General features: G+C 41.1%; 2 protein-coding genes across 2 annotated transcripts in view; both read right to left on the bottom strand.

The window, feature by feature from the left end:
* LOC121605271 (ephrin type-B receptor 1-like) overlaps window positions 1-20,419 on the bottom strand; it is an 83,406-nt gene extending 62,987 nt beyond the window's left edge. Inside the window, exon 1 of the mRNA XM_041935133.1 lies at window positions 20,326-20,419. Coding sequence (XP_041791067.1) covers window positions 20,326-20,419 — 94 coding nt within the window. The remainder of the gene's footprint in view (window positions 1-20,325) is intronic.
* A 5,165-nt stretch (window positions 20,420-25,584) lies between these two features.
* LOC121605601 (glypican-1-like) overlaps window positions 25,585-27,536 on the bottom strand; it is a 39,036-nt gene continuing 37,084 nt past the window's right edge. The window contains exon 10 of the mRNA XM_041935583.1: window positions 25,585-27,410. Coding sequence (XP_041791517.1) covers window positions 27,229-27,410 — 182 coding nt within the window. The 3' untranslated portion in view covers window positions 25,585-27,228. The remainder of the gene's footprint in view (window positions 27,411-27,536) is intronic.

A 27,536-nucleotide genomic window follows, 5' to 3' on the forward strand; every position in this document is an offset into this window, starting at 1 on the left:
CTCATGATCTCGGTCTTGATATCGATCGTGGTAAAATTTAGGGCGATAACAATGATAAGCTATGTCAAAGCACTCGGCCACTTCCTCCTACAAAGCATTGTTTGAGCTGCCGCTGAAGAAAGTGGATGTGAATGTGGATGTCCTCTAGATGTTATTCAATATATTCTTTTATCACAAAATATATTCAGAACCAAACCATGTTTCCAAAGTTCATTTCTATGCGGGCTAATGGTCAAATTCACCAGCAACTCAACAGTAAATCATGATTTTGTGTCTGAAACCTACCAGCCACTTTCATATTTTACCAGCATTTGGCTGGTGGCTGGTGTTAATTTCCAATCCTGGCACGCTTAACTAATTACTTTATGTTATTCTATTTTTTATGGTAATGAATTATATTTCAAAGTTTAACTAATGAACCCTCTGCTTCCTTCAGGCTTCATGCTTCATTATCAGGATACTCTTCAAACTTGCAGCATTACATCATCATTAAACATTTTTTTGATATTGATCAATAAGGAAAAAGTGATCCTGATCATACATTTTTGTGCAGGGGCATAGCACAAAATTCTGGAGCCTGTCTTAGGCATTCTCTATGTGCCCCTTCCTTCATCTATAGCCATTCCTTCTGGTATCTTTGTGATCTCTCCTCACATGAGGGCTCTTTATATTCAGTTCTCATTTCCCCCCAGTCCTATGTCCCCGCTTCAGTGATTTGATATTGGGGAACTCACAAGAGACAGATTAAAAAGGAATGGTCAATACTGAAGCAACTGGGGCTGAGTTATCCTGAGTTTTGGTCCCTAGTGAGTCAAGCTACAATAATGCTGGATCCTACCTTCCTCATAATACAACCAATATCATCTCCCCCTTCCTGTTCTGGGCACTCACTTCTTTTTCCATTTTACCTGGTTGTATCACAGTGGTCCTGTTAAAAATGTGCACTCTCCAATCCCAAGACACAATTATACTTGACATGAGACATTTTAGGTATAACTACTTTTGTAGACTGAAGTACTAATCGTGACAAGGAAAGCCAGTGGAGTTCCCCTGAAGATGGTATCGCTAAGTATAAGTAATTATCCCCTGCCTGGCTGATGTTATTATAGATATTAGCGTGTAATACAATTATAATGCAGTAATGCACTTCAAATGAACTTGGACTAGCATCTGTTTAACAGTCACTAACTGTCACTTTTAATATGACATCCGGAGTACACTGTAAATAAGACTAAAACCTCAACTCTCATAAAACTCACAAACTCAAAACTATGCGACAAAATCCAGCAGAGCTTTCAGCGTATCAAGAGATTTCCAGTGTTTTCACTGTGTACGTCTCAGAGCTGCCAGTCAGAAATGAAAGATGAGTGGGACACAAAATCAGACGAGGCAGAACTGAGAGCTACACATTGAAGCATTACAGCCGCAAACGCCAACATTTAATCTCCAAGCCCCAACATCAAAGCCCAAATCCCCCACATTTTTCATCAAATCAATCTTAAGTAAATACTCTTACATTTTGTATTTCTTTTGCATTTTGACATGTAAACTGACAATAATTGAGAGGCCCACAGGAGTCCATCAAAGTGGGGCGTCAAAATAATTTTAGATGCGACTTGCGATCAGAAAGCGCCTAATGGAAAAGGACTATGTAGCTGAATAGAAGTCAGCTGAAAGGAAATGGGCCACAGTGTGCATTGTTTGTCTAAGTACATCTACGCTGCGTCTCAAACGGTGACAAGCTCATCATATTCACAAAGAATACACCCACAGCAGCATTACAGCTTCTTAAGTTTATATAAGTGCATTGAGTCAATGTGGAGTCTGAAAAATACATCCCCAGCACACTGAAGACTGCAACAAGCCAACATCTTCATCCGAGCCTACAATTATACATCTTTGTATGAAGACACAGATCATTCAAGTTGTTCTGAATGTGGTCCAGTTCTTCATATAAGCTCCTTTTTTAATAGCAAACATCAGACATGGCCAAGTAATGCATGAGAAAAACTAAAACTGCAGTACTTTAGTGTTTTTACTGCTGATTATTTTCTTAATGAATTGATGAATCACTTGTTCTATAAAATGTCAGAAAATAAATTGACATATTGCTTTTGTACAACTAACGGCCCAAACAAAATATTAAGTTAATCTTAATAGAAGGAAGAAAGAAAACTGGCAAACTGACATTTGAGAAGCTAAAACCAGTGATTTGTTGGCAATTTTCTTATTTTTAAAATTGCTATTGATTCATTTTCTATTCATCAGCTGATCAATTTACCAAACTAGCTAAAAACTTCAGCTGTATAAAAGACTAAACAGAGCTTTGATGCACATACGCTGCACCTATTTTCATGTTTCTCTGCAGTATGACTTTTTTAAATCTCTGTAGGTTTTCCCAAGGAAACAACAAGCCAACACACTGGAATTCCAAGAAAAGTCGAAGAGTCGGCAGGAGTGTTGCTGAAATCCAGCAGAGTGAAACGCTGATGACTGACAAGGTAATTTCAGCATGAATATATTATTTACTTTACTGACATACGCGACCTGACAAGCCGATCAATATTTCCCAAAATCAAAGCATACTGCAAAGCGATGTACCAGTTTTAATTGTACACCCGTACAGATGGGATATAATACTGTATATATAATTAAAAAGCAGCAGACTCCAGCTTTGAGCATTATTTTGTGAAGGGGGTTGTCTAATCATCTCATTTGTATTCTATTAAAGCAGACCATTAGTCACAGATCTGTTTATCACATGTCAGCATGTGTCTCCGCTTGTCTCCCCGGAGACAGCTAGAGAGAGACAGAAATGAGCAAAGAGAGAAAGACAGAGATATCAGCTGACCACATGCCACCAAGCCTCTGCTGCATCTCCCCTGACAGCCTCGCTCTATCAGCGGGTCAATCTGTTGACAGATGTTCGAGCCTGGAAGACATCCGCTAGCTCGGTGAGACACCTTATGCTAACTCAGAATGCGCAGTGTGGCTAAGAGACACATGCTCGCGCCGTATGAAGCCTGGTCATGTCAGTGTGGAGCCGCACGATACCAGACTCGCTGTCGACCGCAATGTGAAGGTAGAGTGGCTGCTAGCACGACCTCTGAGAGGAAGGGACCTGGGTTGGTGTTGTTCTAGTGCTACATCTTTGTATATACAATGTCTGTCACCTAAGACCTTATGTTAGTAGTTCCTTTTCAGATTAAGATTTAGGATCAGTTTATAAATTATCATCCATTGTTAAAGATTAAACTATGAAAGAAAAATGGATAAAGCAGTTAAAAGTGGCTCAATCTTTAGCAGCAACAACAACATTAAAGTACCACTTACATATTAATACATCAATAATAATGATACAGTAATATAATAATACAACGTTGTAGTAACCACTCTACATACATACACTTTTACTTTTGATACTTGAAGTACATTATGAGTGCGGGACTTTTACTTGTGGTATTACAACCTTTTCTTACGTAACCTATTTCAATACCAATGTTACTCCAGCAGACAGACATTTTTGTTTTCATATGTCAAGGCTTTGCAATTTCTTGACTTTGAACACCAACACAGTGGAGATAAAAACAAAATACGTCTGTGGTACTCTCTGTGAAAAAGCACCACAGCTAAAACTGATCAGTAAACTGACAGAACACTAAGCAGCAGCTATTTTTATTTAAGTCATTTTTTTAACCAAAACTGTATTTTTTATTTATTTATTTATGTATTTGTTCTTGCTTCTCAAGAGACTGGAGACTTTAATTCATTAATTGAGAAATAAATTGTGGCAAATATAACCATTTGTTGCTGCCCTGCAACATCTGTTTCTGGAGTGTCCTTATTAGAGAGAAATAAATAAAATGAAAAGGATATAAAGACAAATCATGAAAGATTTAATCTACTGCTATCAATTTTGGCAAGAATGCCACTTTTAGAAATCAAAAGGTGTCTGAGCAGACTGCTTGATTACCAACTAATGTGTGACTGGTGCACACATGTCAATATGGCATATGTTTTTAGAGATATTAGTAATAACCACTTAACACCAGAGTTGGCCAGAGAATTCAAGAAGAAAGGGACTTACAAATTGCTCGTTAATGATATAAATCAACTTGTAAATCAAATTAAATAGGCTGCATGAAATTGTAGTTTAATTGTTGCAAAAAAAAATCCAAATCAAATTTGATTACTGTTCCACACAGTGGAATGAATGTTTCTGATTGTTACATGAAGTGTTTTTAAATGTACCACTTCAGATCCCCTGTTACTTAATTAAAATGGTGAGAGGCTGCTTTTGCACAATTTGGAGAGGTGCTGCGAAATCGTGCAAGCACTGAACAGTCATAAAAAAAAAAACCCAAAACTCCTAAAAACTCTGAACTCTCTGTTCAGAAACTCATCACATTAAAGTCACAGAGGTGAAGAGACCACAATGAGATTTGGGGTGGAAGTGCAGTGGTGGAGTTCGCCGAAAGGTCACCTGCACCGCGACCCGCCACAGCTATTTTCTGAGTCAGTGAGGATGATTATGTAAATTCTGCATGCAAGGTAAGGTAAACCAAGCATGTGTAAACAATTTCAGCGATGTGAGAGCTATGTTTGGCCCTGAGAGGGGACCTCTGCGCTCCTTGAGGTAGAAACCTGAGGAGGATCAGTTGCAAAGGAGTTTGAGGAATGGGGGTCAGAAGGAGAGGCCGGGGTTAAATTTGACTTCAGTAAACTCAGGGAAAAGATGAAAAGAAATCCGTGGTATACAGCTTCTGGAGTGACTCAAAGTTTACCTTGTTGTCTTTGATTCAGCCATCAGCGGTCTGATCCATGTCACTTTGGTGGGTACGACGCTCATCACGCGCACTATGGAGATGCTCTCTTTGTGTGTGTAAGTGCAAAGTGTATGAGGGTCTTCAAAGTCAAGTGATGTGTAGTCAGCTGCATTGCATTGACTAAGTGCATCCATACACACTCACACACACACACACACACAGTTTGACCTGCTGTCATAGAGATGTGCAGTGTCTCCTCCTTGATTGACCCTGAGGACTGCAGCACAGCTCCACCTGTCCTCTGTAGATCTCTCCTTCCCCCCTCCCCATCTTGACCTCTGCCTCCCTCACTGCTGTGTTTGACTCTCTGTGGTTCTTGAAGCACAGTTTGTCAGTGTTCAAGTAAAAATTGGTTCCCCAACGGACTGTTACTCTTTGCTTAAGTCCTCCTTTAAATCCCTTAAATAGATACAGTTCACTCAGAGGAGCAGAGTGAGTAAGCCATGTACACGCTGGACTCTCATATAACTGGTGTCATGCTTGACTGTTGAGAGCAAAATCCTGCCAAAATAGCTATTAAATATTTCATCAATGTCACCAGCCAGGGCAGGATTATGTTTGTCAGTACGATTGCTTGGTTTTTGACAGAATGCATATTTGACTTTGTTTACAGCTTCTTTGTAGCTGCCTGGTCACTACTGCAGCTTCCATATCAGGCCCCTCAAATGTCATTTTCTTCTTGGCTGCAGGTTTTCCTGAGACGTGGCCACAAAATAATTATTCCCGTTCCCTTTACACAGCAGGGTGGCTCTGCATCTGGGCCAAAATGACACTGCACTGTAAAGAAAGATATACCATATTTACTCAATAAAATTGAGGCAACAGATTGCACGCAATATTATTAATTAAATATTATCAGATTTGTAATTGAGTAAATTTTAATTAAATGAGACCCCTTGGAGTTAACCATTTAATATGAGTAGATTTAATTAAAATACAAAAAGGCAATAATTAAAACCTAAACAAAAATATTGAGTATATATCAAAAAGAGAAATGTCTAAATTAGTAAAAAGTATTAATAAAACATAATTAAATTCTACATACAAGTACCATGTAATTGAGTAATAATGAAATATCTTAATCAGTTAATTTATTTGAATTTACTCAGTGGATTTAATTAAATCGAAATATTATTCTTACTTAGATATATTGTGTTTATCTCATGATCTACATTTTAAGGTGAGATTACACTGGGTACCAGGAAGAACAGAGGAAATAAAACTCAGAAATTAACAAATCACACATAAAATGCTTGCCAAAATTAACATTTTTATTATAAAAGTTATAGCATTTCATTGCAAACTTTTACAAATTATGACCTTGAACACTATTTTGTGAAAACAAAAATGTGTACAGTTGCCAGAGTACCTGTCGAGAAGAACTAAGAAACATTAGGGCATGGCTACACTGTCCTATCATGGACAAGACAAGGTACCGAATTTCCAGTTTCAAATGTCCTGTGCTGTAGCCTGTAATGGGTCAGAAGATCACCTCTTGTCGTTGCTCTGTATCCACAGGTTTTACACTGCCATCTCATCTGGGGGCACATAAGAGAAACACAGTCATGTTAATTACAAAATGTGCCTTTCTGTTTAATTGCAGATAAAATAAAAACCATCCATGTATCAATCACATGCATATGGTGTATTGTAGGGCTGGTTGGTATATCAATATTTGCATCTCTTTATTGTCAACATATATGTACACTGATGACATCCAGTCTAGCAAGAAAATAAATTTTAAACAATTATAGCCTACATTCTAGATGTGAGAGTTACTCCAAAAACAAACCTTGTTAATTTAACTTTATTTCAATATTTCATATTTTAAATGAATTGCAAAACCTAATTGTTGTACACTTGAACACATAATTACTATCATATAATAAGTGATTGACTAAATGTTTACTGAGTTTTATGCAAAGGTAGAACAAACAAACAGATCACAGCAGCATGTCCTGACACGCCCCCTACCCCACCCCCACCACACACACACACACACACACACACACCACACGAAGTTCGCTAAACTTTTAAACTATCAACCCTGCATATGCTGGACATAAAACGAATGGTACCACATTGCTCCTCACATATTGTCAGAAGAATTTTATTGACGCAACCGTGATGTTAGCTCGCCGACCTGATTCGACTTTTCGCGGCTGGCGGGAGATTATGAATTAAGAGTAACAGTAAACCTCAATAAAATTGAAGCCCTAAAACGTAACACTGACTTAATGCGTTTTCGAGGTAACTTAACGTGATGACAAAACAGCGAAAGAACAGAGATAAGTGATAACGTTACCTGCGTGGTAAACGGTCCAACACAACGCGGAAGTTAAGTTAACGGAAGTGCAGCAAGTAGAGTTTGGAAATAAAAGCTCAATATACTTAGCGCGATAATCCTGATCATTTCTCGATATGGAAAAGTGTCTGATCGCAACACAAACCCCAACATGATTATCGGCAGGATTTAATAAGTACATGCCGAGGACATATGAATAACACTAACGCAACATGGGCAACACCATATCGGAATAATAACCGACATCTTTCAAAGTAAAAGCTTGTGCTTTTATCAGCAATACGAACGTTTCCATTTTGGAAGCGAAACACTATCACAATACTAGCCTATATTAACATAGTTAACATAGTTAGCTAACAGAAGCCGGCTTTCTGCTGCTGAGTTTCTCTCTCTCTGTGTGCTATGCTCTGCTCATGTTGTATTATAATTCAGCATGCACCATAGACATGTATTGACTTCACCATCCCAGTACAGACAAAATAAGTTTACTTACCACAGTTAACCAGATTACATAGATGAGTAAAGTGGAGGAGGGTAACTGCCCATCTGCATGTTTTGCCTGCCAAATTCAAAAAGCGCGGTTAACAGGAAGTGCTTTTCAATTAAAAATTGACAGGTTCAATTAAGTTGGATTTATTCAATTTTCTCTCCGTTTAGAATTGCATGAACAGAAAGCTTATATTTAATTAATCCAAAATACGCTGGTTTTATTCAAGACATTTTTATTTGAATTTTACTTAAATAATCACGACAAAATCAAGGACACATTAATATTGAATATACTTTACCAAATTCATCAGTTAAAACCTACATGACCACAGAATCATTTATTACAGTGTGGAAACAATGTCACATTTATCTTGAGTAACATTATATTTGTTAACCTAAATGAGCATTTCATCAAAACTACTTGAGACTTTTAATGAACAAGAAGTATGAGTCGAGTGACTTAGTGGGAAAAAATAGCCCTGCAATGCAATTTGTCTCAAAATGTTAAGTGTCTGTTGAGAATACTCCTTCTGCCCTCGCTGTGTGTGTGGAGGTGCACAGCTATGCAGCAAATCAAACAGGCCACTTCCAATAAAAGCTGAAGAAGAACTGGCTTTTGGACTATTTACTGGAAGCAATTTTGAAAGAGTGAAATTAGTACTGGTAATTCAACACAGTAAGTCAATGATACATAAATTACAGTTTTAGTAAAAGATGAAAAAACATAAAGAACAGTTAAACCACATATGTTGTAAGAATGAATTAGTCTTGTACAATAAGACCGACTGTCCGACCTATTATTACCTAACCAATATAAAGATATAAGAAATGCATCTGAATCCAACACTGATTTGTCTGTATGTGTGTCAATGAATGTGTTGTTGTCGAGCGCACAGGCTACCGCCACAGGCTATATAAAACATGGCCGTGGTCTCCGTGACGTCACTGATACTTTTCTGAAGTGCCGCTGTGAAGCTGAACAGTGACTCTGGTTGTCACCGCCTTGGCAGTGCCTGACTGCTCTTGGCTAATTCATAAATGGGTAAAGAGGTGCAGCGTGGGTAGAGTTGAGGAGGCCAAATGAAGCCTGGCTGCAGCTTCCTGTCAATCAAAGCAGCCATGCCCATAATTATGCATAAATATTCACTCCCTGTATCTAATTCCCTGGACCAGGAAATTAGCTATAGAGACCACAACCGTGGATTGTACTAGCCTGTAAACATGTATATTTCTGATGTAAATTCGGACATTTTATTTAGGGGGTCTACGGGAATTGACCCACTTTTGAAACCAGCCTCAAGTGGCCATTTGAGGAACTGCAGTTTTGGTGCTTCTAGAGAGTTACAGAGGGCTTAATCCTTCCTTCATAGAGCACTGCAATGAAAATGCTGCATTCATGGTGTTGAAAAGTGCACTCAGTAGGTGTGCCAAGAGCTGACATAATTGTGAACTCCCAGAGCAAGTACAACACAATAATTATTCTACTAAGAATAATAAAATAGAAAAGAGTAAAACTGGTAATGATAACATTTAGCAACAGTAATTTTAACAGTTGCTTAGTTAAATAATGCATTAGTGACCCACTAGCTGCAGAAAGCTAGCATAACAGCTAGCTTGGCTGGCAGCAAACTGATCGCAGAAAAAATAATTAACAAATCAAAATTCACACAACAAACAGGAGGACAGCAGGAGAGAAAGGTCGAACACAGGAGAAGTAAAACGGGAGGGATGCTCTCGGCCTAGTGATTCGCTCCCTGAGGTGCATCTGTTCACCTTCATGGCTCCCATAAGAGATGAATATCAAAGTGAACATGATTTCAACTTGTGCCAGACTTTCTTCTGTTCATGCAGTGGCTGAGAAAAGAATAAAATTAAGTGTGCAGTGTAGTAATTACTTGGCTATACTCAAAACCACACTGTCGAGTGTTCCAGTGAGTATACTGCACGGCGGTGTGTGTACTCTGGATAATGCAGCCGGGGTTCAGGCCAGGACCCAAATAAAAAATTCATTTTCTCACTCTGGGATGAAAAATATGTCAAAGCTCAGGAAGCGTCCAGGTGGACCAGTGGCTCAAAGCACACAGTGCATTGTCCGTTTGCAGTGTGAATATTGATTCAGGCTCATGGCCAACAGGGTGCTGTATGCCATCCCTGGAGTTCCCATGTCTTCTCTCTCTTTTCATTTGATCTGAGTCGTACCTTATAAAAATAGTAATGCAAAAGCAGTAGTACTTTGGTGGACGAATCAAAAGTTTAAGACAGAAGGCTCACACAAGCGCAGATGCTGATAGGAAGCGTTGCTATATTTTGCTTACTCGTGTAAACCTATGTATGTGTTCACGTCTTTATAATTTAAATTCCACAGCAGTCAGAAATTTCCAGGCCAGATTAACAGCCACTCAAACTGTAAGAGCTTGTTAAAATGGCTCCCTGGTGGGAGGGACCTGACACTTATTGGCTCTCTGCTCCATATATCACACTGCAGAAGACTTACCACTGGGTTCATTGTCTCACTCTTTTTGTCTTTTCCTTGCTTTGACTCATTCTCTATCCTCCTTCATCCCTCTTTTGCTCCCTCCAGCTCTCAGGAGATTTGCTATCAAAACTGCTGTCACGCAGAGTAAAACTGTCAAACTAAAATTGCCCCCGTCGCTCTCCTGCCTGTCTGCTCTGCCCTGGTTTTTGCTTTGCCCCCGTTGTGCTGAATTTATTCAGGAGAACAAGAGGGGGAAAAAATGCAACCACAAAAAAAGCCTGAAATGTGGGGTCATGCTACGTGCACAGTTCAAGTGTGTGACATTTCGCCAGACAAAAGTCGACACTCGGAGTACATGTGTCGGACCTGAACAATAATCTTTCTTTTTCCTGCGGTCAGTTTCCTTCTGTTCCCGAGCAGAGCCGCTGAATGCCCCACTGCTCCAGCAGAGCAGCTTAGTGGCCATCAGAACAGAGGCCTGTGGCTGTAAAAGGCAGGTGTGGATGAAACCGAGCAAGTGTGAAGCCGAGTATAACGGCACGCGGACACTTGCTCAGCCTACCGTGAGTTGATAAAGTTTAAACTGAACTGGAAACGCAGGACTGTGCAAGCAGAGAACTACAATAAAATAATGAGCAAGAGGCAAAGATGCTTTTTTAACATCCAGAAACAATTTCTGGTCTTGTCAAAATGCCAAATCATTTCCGACAGCTGCAGACAAATCAAATTATTCCTCATGTTCAGACCAGCCATTAAAAGAAAAGATCCCCTCCTAATGCACACACCAATGCAAGTTATGGTGGACAAAATACAACATCCTCTTTCTGTGCAATAACGTACTCAGCTGTGTAAACTGGACAAATCAAGTGACAGTCTTCCAAAACTACAGCCTTTTTAGTACAAAATTATCTCTTTACGAGGTACCCTTTAGCGTGCCTCGTGACCCATGGACCATTAGATGCTCAGAGCAAGGTGACGTAGTATAAAGTGCCACAAAGTCCTCAGAGGGGTGGAGGTGGGGTAGCCATGACTTCACCTCTGTGCCTTAACCTGAGTGAACAGCTTTCACAACATTAACCAAGTGTTAGAAAGATTTGCTGGCAGAAAGGCCTTTAGCATTGCTGGGATGAGAACATGTCTAATGGGTTTACATTGGAGCTTGTTGAAAGCATACAGGTACTAAAGAGTACGTTGTGCATCTGAATGAGATGGCAAGGCGTGTGACAAAGCTTTGGTATTTGACGCTCTGGGAATAAGAATGGGCTGCAAGAGGAGGAATAATTACAGCGAGCAAAACCTCTTCCTCGTTCATTTGGTCACCTGACTCATGTTTCAAGACATACTTGAAAACTTGTGAATCAATCCTTCAATCAATTCATTGAAAAGGAAGTTGAGACATTAAGAATGAAAAATTAATGTTATTTCTAATTTGTTTGCACTTAAATCTTTATCATTCCTCCCTTGATGCATTTTAAGATCTCAACAACATTTATAGTGTTCAAATCAAAACTAACTGAATATTCCTGATGAGGGACCTTTTTCAACCCACAACCTTTTCAAAGTGAGGCAAAATCAGTGATGTGCGTTGCCTCACCCATTATGTCCTTTTCCCTCTTTTCTTTTGCTTCAGCGGTGACACAGTCCTTAATATCCAGCATGGCTATCTGTGAGACCATATGCCCACAGCAGGAACCCTGAAGAGGCTGGCAGAGAGCCCACTCTCAACCAGCAAATAAATAATGGGCCATTATGTTCAATCATATGCTGAGCTATAAAGGTCTAAAGCTCAGAGCCGCAGTATGCGGCATGCAGTGTGGACGAATAGAACAGAATAGAGGAACAGAGTGTACATTTAATCCGATGCATCACGGCCATTCAAGCTGGAAATGAAATGTAATTAGTTATACACGCTTAATTGCATTTGAGAAATATAGGCAAAGTTTTCTTTCAAGATAGTAGCTGAGGCAGAGAGGGCTAGTTATTCGTTTTGGAGTCTTGCAGACAGATGTGATGGTAGGCATGAAAATTCTACACTTGACCACCACCCCCACCACCACCCCCACCCATTCTGTGACTGAGCTCTCATTGGCTGTTACGTGATGTCACCTAAGTCTCATCTGAACTCATGCTGCCGCCTGTGTGTTGTGTTTGAAAATGCAGCTATTAACATGTTGGCAGGTTCTTTTCATTTGTGGCTTCACTGTCCTTATTCTCTACATTGATTTGCATTGTGGACACAGTCTTTTTATGTGAACTTGTGACCCTTGAAAGTAAAATAACTGACATGAAAGTCTCTGAATTCAGTATTTACCCTAATATAAAGTGGGAGAATATGAGCTACAAACACTGATTTGGTGAAGATTCAAAATAATCCCCACAGATGTCTTTGAATATATGGGTCAAATTGCAGGAAATTGCATCATTATATTTTCTTCTGGGGAAGCGGCCCCATGCCCCCTGCTAGAATTGTGCCCCCCTGGGAATTCTGGCTTACATAAGATAAGGTAAGATAAGATCTAACTTCACTGATCTCATGCCAGGGAAATTAAGATGCTACAGACAGCAATAATAGCAGATAGAACAAAATTTCGTGGCTGTTTGGATGAAATAAATTAATTTTGAATACCCAAAAAAGATGCTGGACATATACTGTTTGTTTGAATCCTAATCTAGTTGGTGAACCCACCTAAATGTATATCTATTGTATGTGCTACAGAAAAATTAACAAACTCCTATTAATTTAGGATCAATTTGAAAGCAAAAACACAAAGAATTAATTTTTAACATAATTCTAAATAAATTCATGCGTCAAGGGGTTAATACTAATACTGTATTACTCACTCAACAGCAAAGTAATTGGTTACATTACTCAAGCAAGCTCCGTCAAAGATGCTTCCAAGCCTCCTCGCCTCCACGTCACGTCTGTGTTTAACACGTGTGGAAGCAGAAACTGTGACATTGTGGTTTGTCAGTCTACCATTTGGAGGCATTACAATTCAATAACCATCAACAGCGAGCTTATGTCACAGTCACAGGGCACTTCACATTAGCCCCAGTGGCCGCACACAGAAGGTTCACACTTACTATGATCAAAACCTGTGATTCCTGGTTGTAGGTTTACCAGTTAGCCACTGGTAGCTACCAATCAACAAACAACACATAAATAAGACAATTACTCCAGTAAAGAGGAGCATTTTTCCACTTTTAGGGCAGTACACTAACACATCACAGACCAGTCTGTCTGCTGACCACTGAGAAAAACAAAACTGATATCAGCCCGCTACTAAACTCCCAGTAAGATGTCAAATAAGCCAATCCTCAAAAATGTTTGAGAGAATTACTGGAGTTCTATTACTGATCTAACACACATTATTGAATTTCAAATTGTAATCCCTCACACTTACTTGTTATTCATGAAAGAAGTCATCACAAAGATTTAAGCCTTATTCAGTAATACATTAAATAGCAATGAACATGTAATAAACTGATTAAGTGTATTATAGTTTATTGATTTCTGAACAGCAATTTGACTGTAGAGAATGAAAACACTCCACATACATTATATTGAGAATTAGTGTTCATTCATTAATAGATTCAACAGAATCAATTGATGTTTTTTCTGTAATTTACCAGGCAACAGTGACTAATTCCAGCTTTGCAGATGTTTATGAAGAGGAATAATGTCATCATGCCATCACTACAGGAAAACTAAAAGACATTCTGGAGCAATCTCTGCTTCCTGTTATGGCCGATTTGCTTTTAAAAGCAGTGGTTGCATATTTCAGACTCTTACATTTCTCCTGTTTTTCTTGTCTACAGCCGGTAGATAAAGATGTCTGGGAGAGGCCTGAGGTCAAGACAAATGAAGGTGTAGAGAAATTATACTGCCTTTGCCTGAAACAAAGGGTAATTGATGCTACTGCTTACCTTGCGTGTTGAAAAGGAGAAGGCAGAGCAACTCAAAGAGCATGCCATTGACATCTGTCTAACATAGCGGTGTATTGATGTGACTCTTTGAGCTGCAAATTAGTTGAAGTGACAGTATAATGGACCCAAGTGAAAGGAAGGGGAGAATTTTAGGTGAAAACAAAGGGTTCTTTCATTCCTTTTATGCCCACCAGCGCTCTGTTCTCTAACGGTATCAATTATCGTTTCATATCAGGGAAATATAATCTATTTAGACTGGTTTGTTATGCAAATAACCCGAGGAGCTCGGATGGTGAAGTGTTTTATAATGTGCAAGCCTTCTGCATTTCTGCAGTTAAAATCAATTTATGCTTTTAAACATGTCAGCGATGACAGCTGTGGAGGAGAAATAGTGATTGTAGTTAAATAGACGCTGACTGACTGTTGTTGATATGAACAATATATTCACTTGGCAGGTTTTATGCAGCAGCGTTATTCACAGCACTTTCTAGATGCCTGCATATTGTAAGCTTATAGTTCCCCTCTCCGAAACCAGCATGGATTTTCCATGTCAAGCTTAAGGCTGCTCTAATCAACAGAGAATTATCACCAAGTCTGCAGTTCCCCTCAGCTCTACTGAGAAATTTAATGTCTTTTAGCTCATCATTTTGGTTTTGTTTTGGTTTAGTCTCAAAGCTCTCAACCTCATTTCCAGCAGACGGCTGGTTTCAGCGTAAAAGCCCTGATAAACTAACTCTACACGACCTGCTCAGCACCAACTGGCAGACAGAGTTAGCAACTTTCTGGTGAACATAGTGGAGCATTTATCCTTATGTTTATGTCCGCAACAACATTCTATTAGTGTAGGTTTAATGCAATGTATGCGCTTCAGCTCTTGTGCCATCTAATGGATTTTTTCAATCCTCTTGTCCTGTTCTACATGCACAAATAAATGCCAAATAATCTCTCTCTCTCTCTCTCTTTCGCTATTCAGTTACACAGGACTGGTTTTGCTACAGACAAAAATGTAGACATGAGACTTTTGTGTTTGTGTTTTGTGTTTGACCAAAATGAGGACTTGCTAAAAGATGTTTAATTTTCAGCTCTTGCATTCTGAGTAAATTTCTGGAACAATAAGAAATTAATAAGGCCGTGTCAGGCAGGCCCTGCATTGCCAGACGGCATGAATATTTAATTTTTTGCCCTATGCATTGAAGGGGGTCTACCTCGTGTTAATGCAACTTTGAATGGAAAATGTTCAAATGTTGTGTAACTTTATTGTACAGCATTTAGAGAAGATTTGGGACTTCAAAATTGCTGGCTACAACTGCAGATACAGCATAAAGAATTTTAGATCATGTTGTTCACATCTCATCCACAGAAGTCAGAAAGAGAAGTACATTGTGGCCCAAACATTTGGTAAAGAAATGGTGCCAAAAGTATGCATTAAAAATGCTACTTTTCCCAACAGACATGACTCATCACGGATCGAGTGGACAAACAAGTTCTTCCTTGAATATAAGAAAGGGGTTGTTGAATTGTGTGAAAAATCACAGCCAAGGTGTGAAGATTCATGATTAAGGATATATTTTCACACTTACAGAACTTATTAATCACATCTCAGTAAACATTGAGCATGTTTTGCTAGAAATGACTTCCTGAACCACTGAAAACTGTGATACTGAAGTCTGCTAACCTGTGGGTACAGAGAAGCGCACTGTCTAATACCAGACTGACTGATATGAAATTGCCTCTTGACGCCCAGTTCTCTGTGGGAAATACCTCACCAAAAGCCCGGGACTCTGAGGTAAATATTCCCACAAGTTCCTAGTATCTTACAGAAGAAGAAAACCAAATGTATTCTGAAACCATTTGAATGCTGTGTCGAAATAAATATTTAATGCTGGAGGGAGGCCCGAAGGAAAAATAGACTGGGAAACACTGGAGTAAAAGCCTCAGGACTGGTGTGAAGGATCTTCTCCCAAGCTCCTACTTTTCCCCAGTTCAACCATCTGTCTGTCACATTGATGACCTGTCACCAGATGAACATAGAAACCACATCTTTAAAACATGAGCTGGCAGAGCATGGTGCAGGGTACAGTGTGTGTGTGGCGGCAGCGCAGTGTGTCATCTGCATATCTCTTCGCAATAAGTGTGTGATGGGTTTCCCTGAGTCGATCATTTGTTCATCATTTGTTGCACACACACACACACAAACACGCACTTGTACTGAATAACGTTACAAATTACAGCTTGTCATGTTAATACCAGCGTGTGAAGCAGGATCTACCATGTTTAACCTTTAGCATCCCCACAAGATGACAGATGGGACACGGCGTGTATGTGTTCAGGCTCCAGGGAAAAGGACAGGAATAGTTTACGTGCAGGAGCAGAAATAATATGTGCAGCGTAGTCATGTATACAGTGCACAATTTACATGCAGCCTAGCTTCTGTAGAGGGGTTAAATCAGCGGCACAAGGATTCAAGATTTCTAAATTAGGCTCAAACCATGGCAGCGGCTCTTGCGTGAGAGAGTCGAAGGAAATTCACTCCTCGACCCCTCGACACTCAACACTGACACAAATCAGCAATTTCAGTGACAGAGCCTGCTGCTGACTGGACATTTGGTTCAGACACAGATGACTTTGCCACCCCTCCCGCGGCTTTTTTGCAGGATATGTAGCACTTATACCCACCAATATCCGCTGGGTCAGGGTTCGCATTGACTTTCAAAATTACAGGGTCAAATGCTGGATTACTGTGCTGCATTTGGGTCTCCCTGAAAAGGTGTAAATCCTGAGGGGATGTGCAGGTCATTGTATTAGTGCAGCAATTTCAGGCTACATAGATGACAGCAAATAGCCATAGCCAGAATGATGTATTCCTCATATTCCCTCCACACTTTTCCAGTATTGTGGCCCACATTTCTGCATCCTCACTCTTTCCCAAATCAGCAGTGACTGCGTGACTTCACACTTTTAAAAAGCTGCTGGCACTTTAGTAAACAACAGATACGATGGGGACAAAATTTCAAATCTGGCAAAGCACTCACTTCATACAAAGCAATCAGCAGGGCCGGGGCGACAAGACATTTCAAGAGAAACAGAAAGAAGAAACACAGCAGCAGACAGAGAAAACACTACACCCTGACTGAGATGGCAATATCAATGAGTCGTTGAGTTGTAATGATTGAGTGGGATTTTGAACTGAACTTCACTGGAAATGAAATGATATATAATAAAGGTAGATGTAACCTGGGAAAATAGGCTGCATTTCTTTTTATTTATTTATTTCAGTCTCATCAAACCTAAATAAAAATAACTAATGATAAACTACACTGAAATGTAGCTGAAGTGATTCATTGACTCACAGAAAATCAATCTGCGACTATATGATAATTAATTCTATAACAACTGATTAATCATTTCAGTCTTTTTTCCCTGTGAATATGCTGCCTGCTTTATGAACATAATTTTTTTTTTAATTATTATTATTAGAATTAAAGCAGGCTGTCATGACTCATCGTTATCTGTTAATTTATACTTGTTTTTAGTGCGTTTTGTTCCTTTCCATGCAATCAAAGCTTCGATGAATCATTGTCCAACCAGTATATACTGTGTATCAACAGATCAGAGGCCAAACAATTAGTTGATTAATTGATTAGTAGGCGGACAGAAAATGGATCAGCAACAATATTTATCATCTTCCAAGCAAAACCAAGAAAACTCTAGTGGTTCTCGCTCCTCAAATGCAAATTAGTCTGACAAAAAAGCTGTCTGACTATGCCAACCTGCACTCTGGGAGACAGTAATGGGCTGTTTTCACCGTCTGTCATTTTCTTGATCTATCACTTGATGGATTGATCGCTGGGTCTTAGAGTTTAATCCCACATGACTTTTCAAAACATATCTTAGGCATTTCTGTACTGCAATTTCTTGATACTGGCATATCCGTGAGGAAGTCTGGAAGTTTGGGAGAAGTGATAAAGTGTAAACAGAGCAGAGGTAACAGCAGCGACTGTGTCAGCAGTGGGTCTGTTTTACACCAACAGACTCAGATCAGCTTATACACCAGTTCATTAGGCACCTACTTACCATGAAAAGGCCACCGTGACCACAAAACAACCCACCACCCACACGGTACCTATTTGTCTCTCCTCTCTATCTTAACCTCCTACCTCTCTCTCCCACACACACACACACACACAAACACAGCTTTCTGTTTAATCAAAATAGACCTGCCCTTCAACACATTTACATGTCTCATAATGGGGGAGACTCACTACGGAGCCCGTCATTACGCGCACCATTAAAACACAGCAGTAGACTAATCTAGCGCTTCCATAAGGGACAGCAGCAGGAGGAGGAGCAGGAGGAGAAGTGGTAGAAGACATGGGAGTGGAGGCTGATTGGGGATGCTGCAGGAGGAGCAGGAGAGGAAGCAAAAGGAAGGTGGAGAGGAACAAAGCAGAGAGGTGGAGGACTTGTCTGAAGACTGGTAAAGAAGATCTATAAGAAGGTGAGGAAGAGGAGTATGGGGGAAGGGGATATTGAGGAAGTGGCAAGCGTAGGAGGAGATGCTTGAGGAGGAGGAGCAAGAAGAACAGAGAGGAGGTAGCAATGGTAACTTTTAGGCAAGAAGTGACAATTGGGGAGGAGCAAAGGGACATACAGTATGTGATGCTTGGGGAGGATAAGAAAATGGAGCAGGTCATGCCTGTGGAAGAAGAGGAGTAAGTGGTGCTTGAGGAGGGGCAGCAAGAGTAGAATTTGATGCTGCAGCTGGAGAGGATGCTCTGAGAGGTGCATTGCGTGCATAAGGAGCGGGAGCAACAGCGACTGATGCTTTGGAAGAAACAGAGGGATTAATAGGGAATGCATAGGGAGGTGCATCAACATTAAGAGATGCTCAAAGAGGAGTAGCAGGAGGTAATACTTGTGGATGAGCAAGGAATGATTCTTGGGGAGGTCAGTAGGAGAAAAGCAATGGGAGAACTAGTGAGTAATCCTTGGGAAGGAGTAAAAGAAGGAGCTGGATATCATGGTTGATGAGAATAGGGAGGTATAGGGGAACAGGAGTAGATGCATGGAGAGGTGCAACAGGAGGAGCAGCAGGAGATGCTTAGAAAAAAGAAGGAGCAGCAACAATTCATTGACGCTTGGGGAGAAATGTCAGACGGAGCAACAGTGCATGGGGAGGAGCAGAAGCAGCTACAGCTATCAGAAAGGTAGCAGCAGGAGGTGATGCTCGGGGAGGAACGAGGGCTGATTCAGCAGGAGCATTAGTTGGTAATGGGAGAAGTAGAAGGAGGTCACACTTGGTGGGGTGCAGCAAGAGAAGCAGGAGGTGATGTTTGAAGAGAAGCAAAGGGAGATGCAGCAGGAGTGCTCGGAGAGAAGTAGCAGGAGAGGTGGAACAAAAGAGGCAGAAGGTGATGTTCGGAGAGGAGGAAACAGCAGGAGGAGGAGCGAGAGGTGATGTTGAGCGGGAGGTGCAGAAGTGGGGGAGGTGGCAGCAGCTACATGGAGCAACTGAGCACCTGTGAGCTATAAATGTGCTTCACCTTGCCGCTCCAGGTGAGCAGGAGCGTGTTAAAGGAGCTACAACAGAGCAGAGAGGGAACACAGTAATGTTTTTATATGCTTCAGTATGTTCATGTCAGAGAACGTCACAGAGCTGTAAGTGAAGTCAGATTATTGGTGTATTCAGGACACAGTTTGCCTTTAATATCAAACCAAAACAACGCTCTATAGTTAAAAACTGTGCTTAGAATAAACGTTATTATGTTATTTCATGTTTGGTAGTATTTTGCATGTGTTTTATGTCCCTCAAGAAGGATTAAGAGATTATTAAAAGACAATTTTGCTATTAAGAACATCTTAGATGGATGTATAAATGTGGAATGAACCACATTCTTACAGGGAGAATCAGTGGAGCCTGCGGCTTACTTTTCATACATGGAGGGACACATGGGCACTGACAGTATCTTTAACAGTTGCATTCCGGCACTGTCCACAATCGCAGTGCTGAAAGGCAATTCATCAATATTAAAGCTCCAACACACCCAGCTCACCCTGACGGACGAGAAAACTTCCTGTGACAGATCTTAAAGCAATATCACTTAAAAATCGCAAAAGGGGCGTCTGTTGGACAGCTGCGCAGACACCAAGTTAAACTGGAAGTGCATTAGATGGATTATGGTTGTAAAAACGCGTGAGTTGACCGGGCAATTTTGCTTAACCACAGTTAGTGCATACATTAATTCCAGCCTACACCCTGCATCAGCTGAGCACTGACAAATGTCCCCTCTTTGCACACCTACCTTCCACTGCGCACACCCAAGTAACCACACAGAGAAGAACCGCAACCCAAGTGACCGGCACGGCCAGCATGACTCCCCGTCTGTCCTCTCCCATTATCCGTCTGACAGAAAGAGAAATCCCACAGAAACACGTTGTATTCCTCTGGTTAACAGTCACATCTCAGCCCTCAGTGTGTGTTCGTGTGTGTGTACGCGTGTGTGTGAGTGTGCGCGCGCGGCACCGGCAGACTGTGCGAGGACTGGAGCGGACAGACTGCTGCTGGAGCTCCGCTCTCTCTCCTCTCAACCTCTTCTTTCTCGCACCTTTTCTGTCCAATCAGGAGAGAGTATGGCGGATCGCAAACCAATCACCCGTTCTTTCCCACCTGACCCGCAGCTGAATGCCCAATGGTCAGGTCTCCCCCGCCCCGGCATGGCGGCTGCGCGACGGGACAGCGACGCCCAGCGGTCAAACCGCTGTACAGCATTTAAAAGACTTTTAAACAGAGGCTGAGCCCCTCGGGGACGTGTACAGGTGTGAAGGCTCCTGCCTCATAATGATGCGATGGGATGGATGCTCTGGTTCTTTTTTAAGGTTCTTGAAGTATAGTGCAATAATGCCCCTTTTATCAATAATGACTGAATGCCTCCTAATGTTCAGCCAAGTCCTAAATACAAAAGGTAGAGTAACAAGTTAAAAATTGATTCAGCACTCTTATTTTGATCAAAATGAAAACAAATAGCACTCCTCATCATATTTCAGCTCTCTTGCCTTCATCGTGGTTGTTCCACTTTCTGTATATAAAGGCCATAGCAATTAATCTGTCATGTGACTTAATGATCGCTACTAAAAATAAAATTACTAGCAAATGTTGAATTTTGTCAGTCTGTTGGTAGTAGGCTGTTAATAAAAACTGACTTGACTTTTGTGGGTTCAACATCTATGCTGATTCATGAGTCACATCATTAATCAACAGACTATATGAGGAGTAACAAGACACCGTGATACCACCGTGATGAAGGGAAGATAGCATAAAATGTTGGGTGTACTGGAAAGACTTGTGTGGCATGTCTACATTTGGATGAAATTACCAAAATTTAATTACTTGATCAATTGGAAAATGTTATGAAAGGCTGTCTCTGCAAATGAATCAACAGGTGCTATTAGAGGCATGTTGGTCCAGTTGATCAATATTAAGGTACATCAAATAACTCTTTATTTATTATAAATGCTCATTCCCGCAGGTGGTATTTTGCTCATAAGAGATGTGATCAGGTTGAAGGTGAGTCATGATAAAGTGATCAAGATGTACATTGTCCCACCTTCCCACCGTCCGACACAGCTAACAGGAGAAGTCGTGTGCAGATCATGGCTGTGCAGGGCCTTTAAAAACTCTCTGAAGCGGAGCAGAATGCGTCCTACATACTGGATGTCAGTGCAAGTGTATTAAACTCCGACCAACCAGCAATCGCTCTCAAAGCCAAACACTGCAACACTGAGCTTGTCAGGATTACATTCTCTGGGTTATTAGGATTTATTCTCTACATTCTGACTTTTAGCTGCAAAAGTTCAACACTTAGGTTTCAAGCTCTGAGTTATTGTTCATGTTCACCATTAAATCTCCTACACATCCACGGATTAGATGTGTTGTTCAGGTATATTATTCTTACCTGTGCTTTGCCTACTGTGACAGACTGCATTTGAAATTGCATACTAAGGTGCTGCCAACTACACACTCAATCAGCATGTACCGCTTACTGCCTACTAAACAAACGATTACACATGCCATTACCAGCAGGCTGTTCACACTGAAGTAGACTTGAGCAATGCATCTTCCCTGCATCACATGGCCGTATCGATCACAGCTTTAACATCAGTGCTACCACTGAATGGAAATTGTTTATCACAAATGCAAACCAATATTCCACTCAATGTAATATTTTCCAGGCAAGTTTAAAAAAAACTACCTGGCAAAGGTTATTGTTTGTGGTTTTCATTTGATTTAAAGTAGAATAAAGAATTAAGGTAAAATAACTATTAAGATCAAAGATGGAGCAGGCTATGTTAGCAGCTACCATCGCAGTGCTTCATCGAGAAGCAGAAGAGGAGGCTGCTGAGCTGAGCAGGCCACTGCAAGAGAGAAGAGGGAGAAGGAGGAGCTATCTTAACGTTTCTGGCTATGTGGGTTAGCTAATAAAGGTGATCTAAAGCAGAGCTTAACTTTAATAATAGTGGAAAATAGAGAACAGAATAAATATAATACAATAGAGAGATGCTGGTGCAGTGGTCTGTGTGGCTAGCTTCGCAGCTCCAAAAACATTGGAGCACATTTTTACATCAATTCACAGAAAACTGTAAATTTTGATTTCTCGCCTCAAAAATTGAGGCGAAGTGAAGTGAATTTAGTGATGAAATAGCAAAAATTGGGAAAAAAAGACAACCCACAACTGTCTGCCTCACAGTCCACCTTTGGGCAGTCTGAAGAGAGACAACTGTCATGTCCCGCCGTGTCTGATGTGTCTGTTCACAGTGTTTAGTCTTGTCGGGCACTTCCTGTTTTATTGTGAACCCTAACTCTCCTCTTGTTTCAGACCCTGACTTCCTGATGTGCTTCCCGCTTGTCTGATTGTCTGCCCCGCCCTGATTGTCTCCACCTGTTCATTGTTACCTCATGTATATATAGTCGGCGTCTCCCATTGTCTTGTACGTCATGTGCCCCGTGTCTTGTCTTGCTATCCGTCCTGCTAAATATATCTACACAGTTAATTACCTTTGATACCTTAGCGTCCTTAGTTCTCTTTTGAAAGCCTTAGCGATTTTTGTTCTTGCCTTTGACACACCTCTGAGCCCTGAGTTTTTGCCTGTATTGCCTTTTTGCCTTTTTGTTAATAAATCAGCCATCGCGCTCGCTTTTTGTTGGAACTGTGTTTGGTCTCCTGCATTTGAGTCCTGACTCCTTTGAGCCCTTGGGCCTTTCAACAACACATTTTGGGCCAGTTGAGTGTGTCCAGCTAAGCTAAGGTAAACTCATGGCGTACACTTAGAAACTCTTGCTGATACAGTATACATAAAGTCCATATACTATGCAGCTGAAAGGCACTACATACTCAATTTGGCATCATACTCACTATGAATAGTATGTTAGTATGCAACGGCGAACACAGCCAAATCATCTGTTGCAAAATTATGCCCTGAGCTTAATCCATCAAACAGCAGCCTGACTGGTCTAACCAGGTAGTGTAAGTTACAGCACCCGTGTGTCCACATTAAATACAGCTTCTTTGTGAATGTCATTATAAAACTGAATGTTTCCAGTAATGTCGTCAGCCATGACTGACTCAGCTTTTAATGCCACAGCAACCCCTGGCTTTGTTCTACCTTACACTGTAAATAGTGGGTTCCCAGGGAGTGAGGTCCACAGATTTTAATTTGGAAAAAGAGAGCACCAGTAATGGCCTGGTAGTTGGTCCAGGCAGACACTCTGAGTTGACATATTGCAATTGTTATCAGGAGAGAAAAAGTTGGATTGGTGCACCCCTAGTGGCAATATGATGGAGCAATGACCGGATAGCAACTACTAAAAAGTTTTTTGGTCCTCGGCAACAGCTGCAACAACAATCTCAAAGTTTTAATGACAACTGCAGTATGAAATCTGCAGACTTCACTCAGATACATTTCAGCCCCTGATGGCTTTAGATCAATTCACTCCTGAAGTTTCTGTCCTGTCTCTCATCTCCTTCATCTCCTGCTGCTTCCTGTCTCTTACACTGTCTGTATGAAGGAGAAAAGCTGCTGAACAACACGACAGGACAGATCATTCCTGTCTGCGGCCCAGACAGTCCATTTGCAGTCTCTCAACATGATTTTTCAGTTGTCAACAGCTTTTATGACACTGCACCATGTACCGCTGCAACAATCACCTTTATTCAGTGGCTACTGCATCCTGTACACATTGACCAGTGTCTCAAAGAGTCGTGTATTTGTCTGCGTGAAAGTGAGAGGCGGACAAAGAGGGAGATGCTTCTTATCTTAAACCAGTGGTTGGAGGCATTTCAAATCGTTTAGAGAACACATCAGCGCTGAGCTTGTTTCTTTTCAAACCACAGGTGGAGACTCAAAAATCGATTATAGCCCCACCAGCTGCCACATAAGCAGACCAATCACATTTTAACTGTAGCCAGAGTTAAGTTACATCACTTAAATGTGTGCAGCAAGAGCTGTGGAGCCTTTTGTTTTGAAGTAACTCTCACCAGGGGCAGTCAAAGCGGTGAGTAAACTTTGATCACGGACAGACAGCTGAGGGAGGATGCTGAGCGTCGATAAATCATGTCTAGACACAACCAAGCAGAGCCAGCAGTGTGGTACACGTGTCCTCCCACATCTCAGTGAAATTCAGCTCAGATTCTACCTTTACTTCCACATCGTTCACAACTACAGGACAAGACACGTTTCAGGAAAGACCCGTCATGTGGAAAAAGGGCAAATGTTCAGATGGGTTCTGCTCTGTCAGTCATAGGTAAGAGACTGGTGTTGAGAAATGAAATATGAGCCATGCACATTTAAGACATTTAAGATAATTTACATATAGAAACTTACAGTGATGTCTGTGCCTGTGCATGTGCCTGCTGCTCCGTTTCGGTCTGTTGTACTAAATGCATCAGGAAAATAAATCATTTATGAACCCCAAACCCCTGACTGGTGCAGGACTGTCATCCCCACAGACAACACGTGGTCCCGTTATTCTCCTGCAGGGCCACACGAGGCTTGTCAGTGCCTGCTACAAAGAGCTATTCATAGTTGTCGTGCAGCTCGTGATCATCCCAGATTTTATATCTGGGTGCAGGTGACTAAATGTGGTGGCCCCAGAGCATCAGGTACAGGAGGTTTGATGACCAGAGCAAATCGTGCTTGGTCGTATCTCTTTGGCTAATGGGTGGATTCCCGGATGCTTGTATAAAAAGCTGTATCAGATGACTCCACGCTGAGAAGAACAGAGAGGCTTTGAGGGGGTGCTCCACCGATTTAGTATTGCATTTTCATGAACAGCATTGCTTTGAGCTTAATGTTAACATCAGCATATCACCATGCTCGCAATGACAATGCAAACATACTGAATGATGTAGAGCAGGTATAATGCTTACCATGCTCACCATTTTTGTAGCGAATGCTAACATGCTAGCTAGCAAAATTTGCGAGGTAGCACAAAACACAGAGTACGGCTGAGGCTGATGAGAATGACATCAGAAAGTATTGGAGAAATTTTAATTTTGACCTGATCATCATCAAAGCTATTAGAATTGTAATGTCGATCCATCTGATAATGTGACATTTCATTTAAAACCACATGGCACACTCACTGCGGTAATATAGGAAATATCAGAGGATCCCCAAAGTCATTACGATCCCTCCTCTGGGGACCTTGAACGTCTGCACCAAATTTTAATGTGTAAAATCAGCGGAGTGCGCCTTATCAATAATAATCCAATCAAAATGTGCATGGCAAAATCCACTGCTACAATCAAACAGTTTAATGAATGAAATGTGTGATTAAATACACGGACAAATAAAAAAATCAGCTCAATACACAACCCCAGTGTGTGTCAATGTGTGTGTGTGTGTGTGTGCAAGACTTGCTTAAATCAGGAGTCCCACATGTACCAGTATAGTTCAGACGGAAAGAAAGGCATGCCAAGTAAATGACACATCACCAGGCTAATGTATACATGTTGTCAGTACTGTACTGTATGTACAAAAGCTGGACTGCAAACCTTTGTTTTCTTTTAACTTTGTGCGGTTACAAACCTGGTGAAAATGTCGTTGCTAGTGTTCAACGCACTCAGGGAAATGTCTGCTGTCAAAAAATGTAAAAAAAAGTGTGCAGTGTCATAAGTGCTTTGGTTTGACACACTGTATGTCAGCCACTTTGTTGCTTCTAAGACCTCAACAAGGAGTCCTCTCTAGCATCACTGCGTCATGAAATGTTCTCTGGGGAGATTTTTGTGGTACAGCAACCGCGAGTGTCGGAGTAACGTGCAGTTTTCTGTCGTCACTACAACCGCTCTCCTGTGCTTTGATGAGACTGCTTCACAAAGGTGACGAGTTCTTAAAAAAGTGATACTTCCTGTTTCTTTTGAAATGGTTGGGTATACAGTAAAAGTGAGGTAAAATCTTGCAATCACGACATCTTGTACATTTCAGGACTGTGATAATTCATCTGCAATTTTCCAAAGAAATCTGTTTATGCCAACACACACCAAGACGTCTGGACGACCACATCACAGATTATGGGGGATTCATTGCCAATATAGTATTATACTGTACATTCATGGCTCAATATGGTGCCAGTCTTTTAGCTAATGTACACAAACATTTACAACTTACACAATGTTTGCTGAGGTGGACGACCTCGACTCTAGTTAGAAAATGAAATGAAATTAAAAAAAGCCTTGTTGAACGCACCACATATGGGAGCACTAAACCTTTTTTCACTGAGCTCTGCCCCCTGCTGACTGGAAACTGGAGCTAAATGGACCTGATCGTCAATAAATCATTATCAATGACCCCATCGTTATCTTCATCATCATCCATCATCATTCTCTTCTTTGTCTTCTTCGTCTTCCTCGTCTCCATTTTCTTCCGCATCATAAGAATCCATTGAAACCAGCTCAACAAATCACCACATCAACGAATCACACCCAAACTACGACAAATTGGAACCGAGCGAAACAAAATAAAGAATATTGTCACTGTCAATTTTTGCTCATCTTGGTCAAAGAAAATGTTCATTTATTCCCCAAGATGTCTTTTTCATTTTTTGGCAAAGTTAAGTTCCAATCTTTTCCCCCGCCACACCCCTTCTTGTCCATCCTATGGTCCCGCCCTACCCTCAACTTCAGAGTCTGATTGGAGGCGGCGGCAGTCCATCATCGCTGAAGCAGCAGGACGGCCAGTGGGAGCAGGAGTAGGAGGCTACAGAGGCGGCTCTGAGACGTGGCTGCGCCTCTGACTCGTTTGTTGCCTGGCGTGTAGGCATACGATCCCGGTCTGCTCCGAGAACACTGACCACCTACGCACATCCCGCTTCCTGAGCCGCTGATGTCATCACCTGGGGAGGTCACAAGAGAGACGGAAAACACGTTTCTAATGGGACATTATTTATTATATTTTTTTTTAACACATAAGTGGGAGGTAAGTTTTTTCTTTTATTTGTCATGAAAACGCCACATTGCAT

Source organism: Chelmon rostratus, chromosome 4, assembly GCF_017976325.1.
Source record: "Chelmon rostratus isolate fCheRos1 chromosome 4, fCheRos1.pri, whole genome shotgun sequence".
Taxonomy (NCBI): domain Eukaryota; kingdom Metazoa; phylum Chordata; class Actinopteri; order Chaetodontiformes; family Chaetodontidae; genus Chelmon; species Chelmon rostratus.